Source organism: Sabethes cyaneus, chromosome 2, assembly GCF_943734655.1.
Source record: "Sabethes cyaneus chromosome 2, idSabCyanKW18_F2, whole genome shotgun sequence".
Taxonomy (NCBI): domain Eukaryota; kingdom Metazoa; phylum Arthropoda; class Insecta; order Diptera; family Culicidae; genus Sabethes; species Sabethes cyaneus.
In genome coordinates, this window is record NC_071354.1 from 240,923,314 (window position 1) to 240,937,123 (window position 13,810).

The 13,810-nt window shown below is 44.0% G+C and overlaps 2 protein-coding genes across 2 annotated transcripts; one reads left to right on the forward strand and one right to left on the reverse strand.

Moving 5' to 3' along the window:
* Positions 1–866: 866 nt before the first annotated feature.
* Positions 867–3,163, reverse strand: LOC128735106 (U3 small nucleolar RNA-associated protein 4 homolog). Its single transcript, XM_053829598.1, has 3 exons — positions 2,926–3,163; positions 1,591–2,870; positions 867–1,531 (listed from the first exon to the last, which is right to left on the reverse strand). The coding sequence occupies exons 1-3, from the start codon at positions 3,045–3,047 to the stop codon at positions 906–908; spliced, it is 2,028 nt and encodes a 675-aa protein (XP_053685573.1). The 5' UTR covers positions 3,048–3,163; the 3' UTR covers positions 867–905.
* Positions 3,164–13,177: 10,014 nt separating this feature from the next.
* On the forward strand, positions 13,178–13,757 carry LOC128737560 (signal recognition particle 9 kDa protein). Its single transcript, XM_053832229.1, has one exon. It carries the CDS (start codon positions 13,358–13,360, stop codon positions 13,589–13,591), a length of 234 nt encoding a protein of 77 aa, XP_053688204.1. The 5' UTR covers positions 13,178–13,357; the 3' UTR covers positions 13,592–13,757.
* The last annotated feature ends 53 nt before the right edge of the window (positions 13,758–13,810 follow it).

Below are 13,810 nucleotides of genomic sequence, written 5' to 3' on the forward strand. Positions count from 1 at the left end.
GACGAATGTGCTGATCAAATTACTAATGCGAAGGCAAATTGGATTTTCTGTCCTCCCGTTGCGCTTCACATGGGGGGAGTTTTGGAAGGCCTAGTCCGCTCGGTGAAAGAAATGCTGGCAATCATCAATGTGGAGGACATAATAAACTCACACCCTCTTACGTACGTTTCTCAGTAATGCAGTGAATAGACTAACCTCGTGAATCGCGGCTAACACGCTAACGGACGAACAACGTCACGTGCAAAGTCTTATAAGTCGCAAGCGCATGTACAGCTTCGTCGTCCCGTGAATAAAAAGGAGTTAGATTAAACTTCTCAATTCGGTGGTTCGATTACAATAGATCGAAGGTGAGGCACAATTTGTGTTTATAAATAAACTCAATCCACCTAACGGTGGAGTTTGCAGATACATTGCTCGCTTAATATAGGGGGTTGTGCAGTCTCCTTTTGTCCAGCGCCTCTATAGTTCAAAAGTACATAGTACCAGCGAGCCACATGCCCTGGTGTTGTGGGTTCGAATCCGGTTATAATCTCTGATTATAGCTTGGTTCGACCCATGCACCAGCATTGCATCCAGGTATACGGTTGAAAGTTTTGAGCGCACACATACTGTGCGCTCAAAACTTTCAACCCATGGATACTACTGCCCATGGATTCATAGTTGACGTAAAAGCCAATATAACCAAAAAGTCATAGTTGACGTAACTACAGCATAATCATCTAACATCTTTGTAAAATTACATCTTGGAAACTTAAAATTTATATTTTCCTAAGATTTTGATGTCATATGAATAATTCAGATTGTCATGTGAAAGAAAACATAGAAAAAATCCATATTTTTGTGACCATAAAAACTGTTAGCTTTATTTGATCAAGATTTCTTAAAAGTAAATTTTTTCCGCATTGTTACGCCTTCCCAAACACCTTCCGTCTGAACGCCGGCGGTAAATGTTCCACCATTGACAGTGGATTTGCTTCGACGGCGACCATTTCATCGGTTCCGAGCCAACAAATACTAACCAATCGGCTGTATTGCTTCAGTGCCGACAAGCTGTATCGCTTAACGGGTGCGGATTCCTCATTACTAGCGCTCCCGACTTTCCCAGAATCTCTACGTTTCCGGGGCGTTTGCGATGGCTGTTCGTCTTCTTCGAAGTGCAGAACGAACACACACGAATCGTGCTGCAGAATCATGCAATCATCGTTCCGAGGGTCGAACACAATGCTGCTAACAATTTTGTTGGTCGAAACTTTCATCTTCTCTAGCTTCAGGTAGGACGTAAAGATGAACCGGTAGTCGCTGAAATCATACTGGAATATTTTGTGGTCCGAAAATACAGCCGCTAGCACTGGGGAATTCGGTTGAATCGAAATAGCTGTCGGTGGAAGTTTGTACTTCGGCAACGTAGTCAGTCGCTTCCATCGGCCAAATTTTTCTCGCTTGAAAACTACGATGGCACAACACAGGCTAGCACATACCAGATAGTTGCTGTCTTGGGAAACCGTTGTTAGGTGAATCTTTTCCGTGAACCCTATCAAAAGTTAAAATTGTTAGGAAATATCGCTCATTGTATAGTAAAAAAATACTTACACTTCGCTGTTTCAATCGTCTGCTTGTGATCAAAATCTTCCTCTTCGCTGAAGCCGAAATATTCTATCACCCCCTCCCGCTTAAAGATAAAAACACCCTTCGAGTCGTTGGTAAATTGCACCCCATAGCATGGCTCAAACTGTTCCGGAACCGCTCGTATCGGAATCAACCTACTTTCACCGCCTTGCTGATGCTCGAAGCGGAACAGCCGAATGGTTGCCTCGCTCGAATAAATAATCCATCTAGCATCTGGAGAAATAGCAGCCGCAACAATGTGTTCATCCAACTTGCTGCGTATCTGCAGGACCTTTCGGCTTTCTACCGAAGGTGAGGACAGGGTCCACAGTTCTAGATAGTTAACATATTTCAGCAGAACAATCCGAGCGTCTTGTGCTACTGCGGAACTGGGAGCTTCCAGAAGCGGATGGTAAGTGTCCACTACAAACGGAGGAAACGAACTGATAATCATCGAGCCATCAACTCCGCCGGATACCAACTTGTCTCGGTACATATCCAGTGCTTTGATATCATGCGTGTGATACCTGCGGTTCAAGGTACGGACAAAGCTCTTGACTTTCTCGTTAGCTTTCGTGACCTCAACTCGCTGATATAGCCTTATAATCGGTTCCACTCCGGTCACATAGAGAAACTTCTCTTCCCTATCGATGGTCAAGCTAAGGATATCAGCCTTCGAAACCGTAATACTGTCGATTGCGGTGCCCAAGTTACCATCGAAAAACATAATCTTACCCCGGGAATCCCCGGACACAATGGTAAAATCCTTTAGCACCAACAGACTCCAAACTATGGTCTCCTTATCCCGCGCCGAACGTCCCGTTGTCATTTTGTGAATGGCATGTCCCTTCTTCAAATCCCACACTCGAACCGCATCCACCGATCCAGTAACCAAAAAGTCACCACTCCAATCGAACCGCACGCAAACTATTCTGCCCTCCTGTTTGTCCAGAATCTTTTCGTACTGAATATCATCGTTTTCCACATTGTACACACTAATGTAGCCACCCTCGGTTCCAACCGCTAGCCGTCGTTCGTCATGGCTAACGTCCATACACCATGCCGCGTTACCGGTTAACAGAATCGTATTCTTCACCGTCAGCAACCGCAAGTCCCACTCAATGAGCGATCCAGCCAACCCGACGGAAAACAACCGATCGCCGACCCAACACAAAGCTTCGACGGATACCTTCTCGTAGCCGGGGATTGACTTCTCCATAAAGGGTGCCGCCGACAGGTTCCAAATTTCGATCGTTCCGTCATCTCTGCAATTATGATTCAATTAGCAAAATAAACACACCAATTTTCATCGCTACAAACCGTGATAGAGCCAGTTTACTGCTACCATTGTTCACCGCCAAACAGTTTATGCCCCGCGGAAGAAGGTTGTAGAACTGCACGTTATGTAAACGACACTGTCCCGATTTGGATTTCGAAATCATCTTTGGTTCTTTGCGATTACGCGAAACTAAGCCCTTTTTTTAATTACTACAGCACAGCACACAAAATTCTTAGTTGTTTACCATGCGAGAAACTGAAAACAGCATGGCAATGAATCGTCGTCCACCTACCGGTTATGTTTACTTTTAGCACTGCACTGTGCTGTCAAAATGTAACCCTTTGGAAACGTCCTTTGTACGGAAAATTGAAGCTAATCTATTCAACGTTAGGTAAGAACTACTCGAATTTTGGTAATGCATGCAGGGTTGAGTAATTCTAGGTGAAATTTAAATAAATATTCACGCTGGTTACCCAAGTAACAATTTCAAGCTGATCAAACGCTTTTATAGCTGATTTTATTCAACCTGTAGCTGATCTATGGTTTAGATTTAGAAATGAAAACCTTTTCTCAGCTCTTAAACATCTAAATCTGGTGATTTTATCAAGCTTCAGGCTATTAATAGCTGCTTTCGAAGCTGCAATGAAGCTTAATAGAAACTTTTTTGCACTTTTAAATAGCCAATTTGCGCAATGCTGTCAATTCTATTTTTAGAACGAGAAATAATAGTTTTGCAATCTACTTTCCCAGTCGGCATGAGGGGCCCTTGGATGCAAGAATTTTTTCTATGGTGTACTGAGAATTTTTACATGTGGGGGTTTTTAGAGGCAAGAATTTTGACGTAGGACTTAGACGTAGGTTTGGCTGGATAGCGTGTCATTTCAAAAAATCTTTCTCGCAAAGTGGTCAAGTTTTGAACGCTAATAGCTTAGCGGTTTCCCGATCGTTTTTCAATATTTTTGCACCAATCGGTCGGAACATCTAAGAATTTTCTCAAATGAAGAACGCTATTATTTCGTAAGTGTACACTATTGAAAAACTGAAAATAATGAAGCATTGTCCAACTAGAAATCCTCGCATCCGGATTGGTCGAAGAAAAGACGTCAACTTTATTTGCACGTGTTTTTTCGCAAAAAAGTGACAGAAACTCCCCGTCTCAATGGTGCTTATTACCAATCTCACTTCACGGTGAAATCAACGTGAAGTGAATTCGGCCCTATTTCGAAAGTCACGCAAGTGAGATGAAAAGTGACAAGACACACCTCCCGTGAAATCAGGGTTATTCCCAATGTCATGCGACCTGCGTGGAATCGAAAAAAATGACATTTCGCGTGAAAACATTCCACTTGGTTTTTAGATGGTGAAATGATTCCACGAAAAAAGGTAAGTTTGGTTTATCAATTTTTTATCGATTTATTAGTCAGCAGAGGGCTGGTTTTAGTATTTATAATATGGCAAAAGCTAATTGCAACTAATATTCTATTGCAGGACCGTTTTGGACTAATGAACTATGATCAAAACAGTCAATACGACGGGACAGAATCGTCACGGTCCGGGTAATTTTAGTGCAAATTAATTCCTACTAGCAGCACCAATCCGTTCAGAGTGATAGGTATATTAAACGACACGACATGCCAGCAGCGGTATAGCGGCAAGGAAGTTTACACCACGTTGTTCAGCATATCAGGTTTACGTGTCGCTTGTCGAAAATGGACCGGAACTATACACCGTGCAACTCAAGCAGCAGAAGAATCTCTCAATGAGATAATGCATGCATTAGTGCGAATTTCGCAGAAACATTTTTCCCCCAAACCAACTTTGGAAACAGCCTACGCCGCCTGTTTTCAGAAGGCCAAACCTCTCTCTAATCCGTCGTTCTTTTGCCAGCTACAGGACACACTGGACTTTAGCACTCATTCCAACGGCAATGGTGCTGTCAGTAACGACAGTGACGAGGACGATCAATTCCTGGACAGCAACGGTGACATCAGTGAAGTAGGAACTGTAAGATCACGATCTACATCGAGGCAGAATAACCATGACGTCGACGTCGATATTCAATTCCTGCCTATGTTGAGCGTGCCGATGGCTGAGAGCAACGATTGTTAGTAGTGATCGTCCAAATGCAAGTGACTGTCATTTGTCAGCTGGAAGTTTCTCAAATCAGTTTTCAGAGTTTTTCTGGCGCAGCGATGGCAGCGACATCAAGATTTAGTTTGCCACTTACTGCTCGAGGGGCAATAGGACCAGGTTCTGTCGCTTCCATCTGTCCGGGAAGTGGCCATCTTCCAGGCATCTACTCATTACTGCCCCGAATAATTCGGGAGCCTCTAGAATAGCCGCTTTAAAGGCCATATTCGGGATACCGTCTGGCCCCGGTGCCTTGCTCACCTTTAGGGATTTGGCGATCTCGATGAGCTCCTCGTTCGTAACCGTCACTTCCTCCCCGACCTCCAAACCGCCGTCGCCCACGTTACTTTGGATGTTCGGCTGGGAGGCCGACCATCCTACGCTATGGTCTGAGATACTGAAACGTCGGCCGTGGGACGACTCAGCGGCCTGGGGCCAGGGCCTTGGCTCGTGGCGTGGAAAGAGGCCCTCGATGATCCGCTCCAGCATCTCTGGCGATTACTCTGCGGGCGCCATCACGCCCTTGGTCTTTGCCATTACGACCCTGTAGGCATCACCCCACGGATTCGCATTGGCACTAGCATATAACCTTTCAAAGCAAGCTCGTTTACTAGCTTTTATCCCACTCTTAAGCGCTGCGCGTGCAGCAACAAGTACTACTCGACATTCAACCCTGCCTTCGTCCGAACGAGCTCTTTGCATAATTCTCCTCGCACGAAAGCACGCTTCGCGGAGTTTCGCAATTTCAACTGTCCACCAGTAAGCCGGTGACCAGCCATACCTAGGTCGACCTTTCCTAGACATGGTAACATCACACGATTGCGATAGTACCTCAACCAAATAATCAGCGTTCGGATCGGGCATACCGCGATCACCGCACTCTCTTCGGATCGCTTCCACAAATACTTCGGGATCGAAGTATGATGTCTTCCATCCACGAGTGGTTGGAGTGTTGGCTCTACTCGCCACCTGCCGCCTCGTTATCTGACCGACACTATAGCGGACCGCCTGATGGTCACTGTGAGTGTAGCCATTGTCTACCCTCCAGCCTCCTATCAGACCAGGACTGCCGAATATCACGTCGATGATAGACTCCGCACCGTTCCTACTGAAGGTACTTGTGGTGCCGACGTTGGTCAAATCTACGTTGAGCTTTGCCAGAGTCTCAAGCAGAATCCGACCCCTATGGTTCGTGCGACGACTTCTCCACTCTACCGCCCAAGCGTTAAAGTCTCCCGCCACAACTACCAGCCTTAGACCAGTCAGCACAACTGATACTCGGTCTACCATTCGCATAAACTGCTCGATAGACCATTTCGGCGGAGCATAACAGCTGCAGTAGAACACTCCACCCACTTTGGCAACCGTAAATCCCTCGTCTGCGGTTGACACAACCTCTTGAACCTGCTTGTCGTCCATATAGCCGCCGTCCCGGACCCATCCGACACCCAGTTGCGGTTTCCGGCAGGGACGCGATATGGGTTCGAGATGATGGCAATGTCCGTTGCCGACTCGGAAACTGCTTGGTGTAACAGCTGCTGAGCCGTGCTGCAGTGGTTCAGGTTGAGTTGTGTCACTTGCACTATGATCGTGGCTTGGTCGCCGGCACACCAGCCGGGCACCTTGGACCTCCCGTTACGTGCTTTGCGTCCCTTTTACCGGTACAGATCAAGCACTGGGGAGGCTCCGCGCAGTCCCTTGCTTTATGGCCAGCACTGCCACATCTCCTGCACAATTGGCTCCTATCTGGCCCTTTGCAGTTCCAGGCCTTATGCCCGTGCTCGAAGCATCGGAAGCAAGCCTCCAATTGCTTCAGCACGCTTAGTGGGCATACCGACCACCCCACTTTCAGCCTAGCAGCTTTCAGGGCTTCGTTTCCGTCCGCCAGCGGAAGTCGTAAGGTGGCTACCTGGGTCCCGACAGGACCCTTACGCAGGCGGACCGCCTCGGTTGCCATCACCACTCCACTTTGCTCTTTGAGGGCCTGTACGACCTCACACACATCGGTGTTCTCATCCAGGTTTTTAAGCTGGAGAGTCATTTCTGATGTGAGAGCACGTACCTGCACTCCCTCCCCGAGCACTCCTTCCGCTATCGACTTGTATGCGGAACTCTTCTTGGAGGCGTCCTTCTTCAACTCAAGGATCATTTCGCCCGTGCGTGAGCGGCGGATGCTCCGCACGTTCGCGCCCAGGTCCTTGAGTAGGGCCTCTCCTTTCATGGCCTTCAGAACCTCCGAGTATTTCGACCCATCGGTTTTCAGGATAAGAGCGTCGCCCTTCTTCGCTCGCTTCCCTGTCGGTTTAGGTGAAGCTTTGTTTTTGGTGGAGCTTCCTCTTTTCGTCCGCTTGGCCGTGACCTCGATCCACGGACCACTTGTCTTGGTGTTTCCCACTGCTTGGTCGATGGGCTCCACCAACTCGCTAGCCTGAGGGCTTTTACCGATCAGGCGTTTTTTTTGGTCCACCAGGGGTGCCATCCCCCGGGGACTGTCTCAGACGCTTGGCTGATGCCTTACCGCTGTTGATAGCGCTCTCCGTGGCTTCCAGGGCCACGTTGCGACACGCCGTCAACGAGCAGGCATCCGTTTATACTGACTAGAACGTAACTAGACGCTAGACTAGACGTAATGGGTAGAACGAAACAAACCCATTGATGTGACACGGCACCATGAACAGAGGGACCCAATATACAAGATGGCTCGACCATGTCGAAAGCGACTTGAGAAAACGGCGACGAATGACCCAAAATCGAGTTGAATGGAAACGACTTCTTGATTAGCTACCCTGGTTCTCTGATGCTGATGACGACGACAGCAGGACATATTGAATGGATTGTTTGCTAAATTTGATCAGTAGTATATAATAAATTTATTTAAAGGCAGTTTAATACAAAATTACATAAATTTTTCAGTTAAATGAACTTACTTCAACTATAATTCGTATACCTATAGAGAATTTTTTGAATAATTCCTATAACTCACAGTAGCGTTTCAATATTCAACTGACACGATAGAGAAATTAATCAATGCGGGACCATTTTTGGGACACATGATAATCCGGAACAAACCTTCCAAATCCGGTACAGTCCCGCAAAATCCAACACGTCTGGTCAGTATGATTTCAAGTCCAATTTGATGTCTCCGTGTCTCAAGTCCCAGCTGGCCAAGCTAAAATTAAAATACACACCTCTATTCTACATGCCGATAGGAGTCGGATCCGATCAGAAATTGCGCTTCGATCGGAATACATCCTATGCTATAACACACGTCGATCGGGACGTTTCTGATCGGAACGAGCCCGATCGGAATGCAGAATCAAGGATGATGCAGAATCAGATGGAAATATGGCACATGTGCAATACTGTACTAGCACTAGCCTTTGAGCACAGGCCGTCCGTCCGGCAAGGGAAATAAGAAGGGCATCCCTTTTACTCCACGGACCATTGATAAGGGACCGTAGATTTTATTGCACAAGTTCACATGAGTAGGCAAATGAAACAATCCGACGCTATTCCGTCAATCTTGTCAATGGGGTTATTATGCAACTCACTTCACTGCCAATCTCACTTCACGAATGAAATTTTTTTTCACTTCACTCTACGTGGAATCGGGAATAGGTCAAAAAAAGTGACGTGAGTTTGGAAGTGAAATTTATTTCACCGTGGAGTGAGATTGGTAATAAGCACCAATAGGTCGAAGATTTTTTACGGCGCTTAAACTTATATCAATTTAATGTCTGTGCTTGGGAAGTACCTCAGAGTGCAAAACCATCCGACCATCCCTCTTCTTCAACCGATGTTATCGTTTCAGCATTAAAACTAGTCCAATGTGATGTCCTGAAGGTAAACAATTTTCTTAAAGTATAAAACCACCCCTTTTCTTCAACCGTCTTTAACATTTAGCATTGGAATTAGTCCAAATTGATGTCCTGAATGTGAAACGTCATCGAAAAGTGAGCGATCATCCTTTCCTTTTGCCAGATTGTACCCATATAGGTACTGCAAGAATTTGTTCGAAACTGTTGTCTTGCATTTGTGCATGTGACGAGACGCAGAATTCTCACAGCGAGAAAATCAGCGACTCTCTTATCCGAGAATAGTTTTGAACATTTCATTTGCTGCTTTGCATCAGTTAGTTGTTGACCATTCTTTACATAGTTTGCATAGTCAAGCATTACATTTAATTGATTTGAGGCGCTATTAACATTCATTCGAAAATAATTGAATATTCTCAACCTGCAGTCTCCACAAACCCTGCAGCACAGAACAGAAGTGGAAGTAGAAATCCAAACTCGTACATGCTACTTCCTACAGATACTAGCGAACCTGGCGGTAGCGAGTCACTTTTTTCCACGAAAGCACACGAACGCATACGAATTTCTGTGGTCCGCTTCCATGCGAAAACTTTCCCAAAGAAAAATAAAAACAAAAAAGACTGTTACCAGTTTTGATCGTCGAATCGTTCGGACTTCTACTTCTGTTCTGTGCCTGCAGTCTCAACAAGCATGTAGAATGTATACATGAAGAATCGCATTATTACATACATGGATATATGCTACTATCGCCACAAAGAGACGTAGTTACGTTACGTAGTTCTGCGTCACCTATATGCGGTCGTGGCTGGGGGCGTCTCACTAGATTTATATTAAATATATTCACTGCAAATGCTGCAATCACTGTAAATATCGCTTTGCATCCACGATTGCAGCCAATAAAAAAAATTTGCAGCAAAAAAATCTCGCTTGCATTTTTGCAATGAATGCAAATGATGTAAAAAGCTAATGCAAAATTGCGAAGTGACACACCTCTTGGGTCGTGTCTTGTATACAACCTCGCTGATTTTGTCTATGGTGTATTGAGACCACTCCCCTCTAAGAGGGGGGCTCCCATACAAAGGAAATACAAATTCATAATTCGAAAACTAATCAAGCAAATGGAACCAAATTTGGCAAGTGGGGGTTTTAGGAAGCAGGAATTGGTTTTTCTAGGTCTACTGACCTCTATTACTTCCCTTCAGTTGGGTCCGAACGAGCGACAACGAGTAAGGAGAGGATCACCCTGTAGGTAATATATATTAATAATTTGAAAAGGTATTATCTCTGCTATATTTTAGTTTAAAAAATATTTAATAATAAGTTAATAGTTAATAATAATTTAATAAACCAAATTTGGTTCCTTGTACGAAGGTCGCTCGGGTGCTGGTGTTTACTGCCGTGAGCTGGAATTGGAGGAATCCTATTCGTTGGGTAGTTACTGCACCGTTTTTCAAGCTGAAATCTTTGCAATTATGTGCGGAGCTCAGTTTGCACTTCAGAAAGAACTGATAGGCAAGATTATCTACTTCTGTTCTGACAGTCAAGCCGCTATAAAAGCCCTTTGTGCGGCTAATTCTAAATCTAAAACAGTCATCGCCTGCCACACCCAATTAGAAGAACTAAGCATTCTAAATGCCGTTCATCTGGTTTGGGTTCCTGGCCATTCTGGTATAACCGGAAATGAATGGGCTGATGAACTAGCAAGATCTGGAGCAGAAAAGTCGGTTTTCGGACCGGAACCTGCTTTACCAATTGCGGCATGTTGGATAAAACAAAAGATTCGATCTTGGTTTTCATCTGAACATGTACGTTATTGGGAAAATCTTGAAACTTGTCGTCAAACGAAAAGTTTCATTGTTAAGCCTTGTGAGAAGGTTGCGAAATTTCTTTTGCAACACTCAAAGGTAAATTGCAGTATTCTTGTCAGATCACTGACTGGTCACTGCAGATTAAATTATCATATGGCTACGATTCAGCGAGCTGAATCGTTTCATTGTAATTTATGTGAATCCGACTACGGTACACCGTATCACGTAATTTGCAACTGTCCTGCAGTACCACAATTGCGTCATAGGATCTTTGGATCCTACGTCTTAAATGAATCGGATTTTAGGAAACTAAAATTACGAGACATTTTGATGTTTCTTACCGAAAGCGGTATCGAGCTATAAGCTCTTATTTATCATGAGTATACCCCCAGGGGGTGTACTTTTGATAAGTTAACTACCAAGGATTGCAGTATCCCCTCGGGGGTACAAAAATCTCTCGGTATATATATGTTTGTGTTTGTCCAAATTCCTCATCCACCCCTTCCTATTCCTCCTGTTTTCCTTCCCGTCCTCATCAGGTAAATGATGACACGGGCAAGATGGACAAGGCACAAATCTTCCACATGATTGTGAGGAACGTGCTGCTCGAGCCAAAGATGCTGATACCTGATACCTGAAGTGAATAGTTAATAATAATTTAATAAGCCAAATTTGGTAATATCGAATTAGCGTACATATGCCTAGTTTCAAGCTCAAGATAGAAAGAGATGGACTATATGACTATGATATATAATATCGTGTGAGAGTAACGTGAAAAAAAGAGAGAACAGCATCAAAGCTCCCCAGAACTCTGAAAAATAGGAGAGAAAAATCTGAAGTGCCTCAACTTTGATCTGTTTTGTGACAGACGAGATAAAATGCAGTTAAGTCAGTCGTGTTAATAAAAAAATGGACAAATCCGACCGGGTACCTTCCACGAAAAGATTTCCGTGAAATACGCGGTACATAAGGTACATCCGCATAAGGTTTTTCGCGAAATGGTATTCGGCAAAATGTTATACTATCACTGCGAATATGTAAGTTTTATTCGCTTTATTTTATCTGGCTAATCCACGGGGGGGTTGTTTGCTACTTTACTGTGAAGAATTCCAAATTTCTCATGTCGCTTTTCATGCGAAGGATACGTCTCGCGTAAATTAAAACCGCGTAAATTCCGAGATTCGCGTAAAAAACTGCATAAATTCCGAAATTCGCGTAAAAAAAACCGGGGTAAATTCCGAAATTCATGTAAAAAAACCGCGTAAATTCCAAAATTCGCGTAAATATAACCAAAATTTTGCGTAAAAAAACTGTGGATTTGAACACTACGCGAAAAAATAGACGTTTTGAGCACATCCGCGTAAATTCCGTAAAAAAAACCGCGTAAATTCCGAAATTCGCGTAAAAAACCGCGTAAATTCCGAAATTCGCGTAGAAAAAACCGGGGTAAATTCTGAAATTCGCGTAAAAAGCGACTTCAGTGTATATTAAACTACCCATGCTTTCATGGTTACGTAACTGCAACTGTAACTGTAAGTTACGTAACATCTAAGGTTGAGCTCCTCAGAAACTTGCAAAACTCGAGATTGTGACATAGGTTTTGACTCAAACCCGAAGCCGGATTTATTTTTGCGCTAAGCCTAAACCCGACCCGAACCGAAATTGTTTATTTTTTCGTTAAACCCGATACCTGTTGAACATTTCTAGCCCCAACCCGACAGAAACCCAACGGGCTCGGATTTCGGTAGTGAAAACCCAAAATCCGAAATCCATTTCATTGAAGCTCAAGATGGAAACTCCGCGAAAAGTCGTCTAATGTCATTGAAGCTCTAGATGGAATCTCCGCGAAATATTAGTGAAGAACAAGGGTAAGTCGCTTAGAACATTGTGGCAGGCGCAATTTAAGGAACAGCAGTTTGTGGCACACTGTGGTCCACCTTTTTTTAGAATGTTAGAAATTAGCAGGCCTGCCGGTCATTGTAAAAACGATCAAAAGAGTCTGGCTGGGCGCAGGCGAGTTTAACAAGTATCACACGATCAGCACCTCGGCGGCACACAAAAAAATTTCTATGAATGATGTGAACGGAATGTTCTCAGCGATTTACCCTTAGCGAAGAATTATTTCCACCTTTTTCACTGATTTATTGTATATTTTAACCATGTTTTTAACCTTCTACAACTCTGCACTTCTATAAATTCGGCAATCGCTAAGGCGTCGTCACGGGCATCGTGATTTTAGAAAGTAAATTTAACCTTACAATTAACTACGACGCCTTAGCAGTGTTTAATGGTGACGTTGTGACGTTTCACTGAATATAGCAGTGATACCAGATGCACTGATGGTTCGTCCAAAAGTTAAAAATCATTTGCATTTTGCAATTTTTCTAAAGTGATTTCAAATTTATATTATAATTTTTAGACGTATGCAATTGTTTCAAAATCCATTTGAATTTTTGTAAACTTTCGTCCGAATTCGCATACTAATGCTTTGATTCTTTAAAAGCTACTAAAGTAACTTTTCGAAGACATCTGGCATCTCTGGAATGAATGCGAAAAAGGATATCAAAAAATACAGAGCGCAGCAACAATTTTCCAAATTCCATTCCAACCACTCGCAAATTATTCTCACTGCCTTTTGAATAATCATCTGAAAGAAGTGCAAATCCACTGTCTACTACTGCCGTGCCAAGTGAAAATCCCAGAATAACAAACGGAAAACAATGGTGTTTGCCAAATCGTGGGAGGACTTCGAGATCGCTGCCGAAAACATGTACATAGGAAATCCGTGCAGCTGCCGGTTCACGATGAAGTACACCCACAACCGCAACACCGTGGTGCTGAAGCTGACCGACAACACCAAGTGCGTGCAGTTCAAAACCGAAGTCCTGTCCGATCTGAAGAGAATAGAAAAGTTCACCGGCAATCTGATGTGGCTGATGGCATCCAAGGAGTGAATGAGTGAACGGTACCTAGTAGCGTGGTTCGACGGCGACGTGGACGAATTATTACTATTATTATTATTATTATTTTTGCGAAATGTGCGTGCGTAATGATGAGGAGGGTGCAAGATACCTAAGCGAATTCCAAACAATAAATTCAGTTTACGATTTTGTGTAAATGTGTTCTAAAATGTTGTTTTTCTTTTGTAGGTTTAGAGAATCCCCTTTTTATTG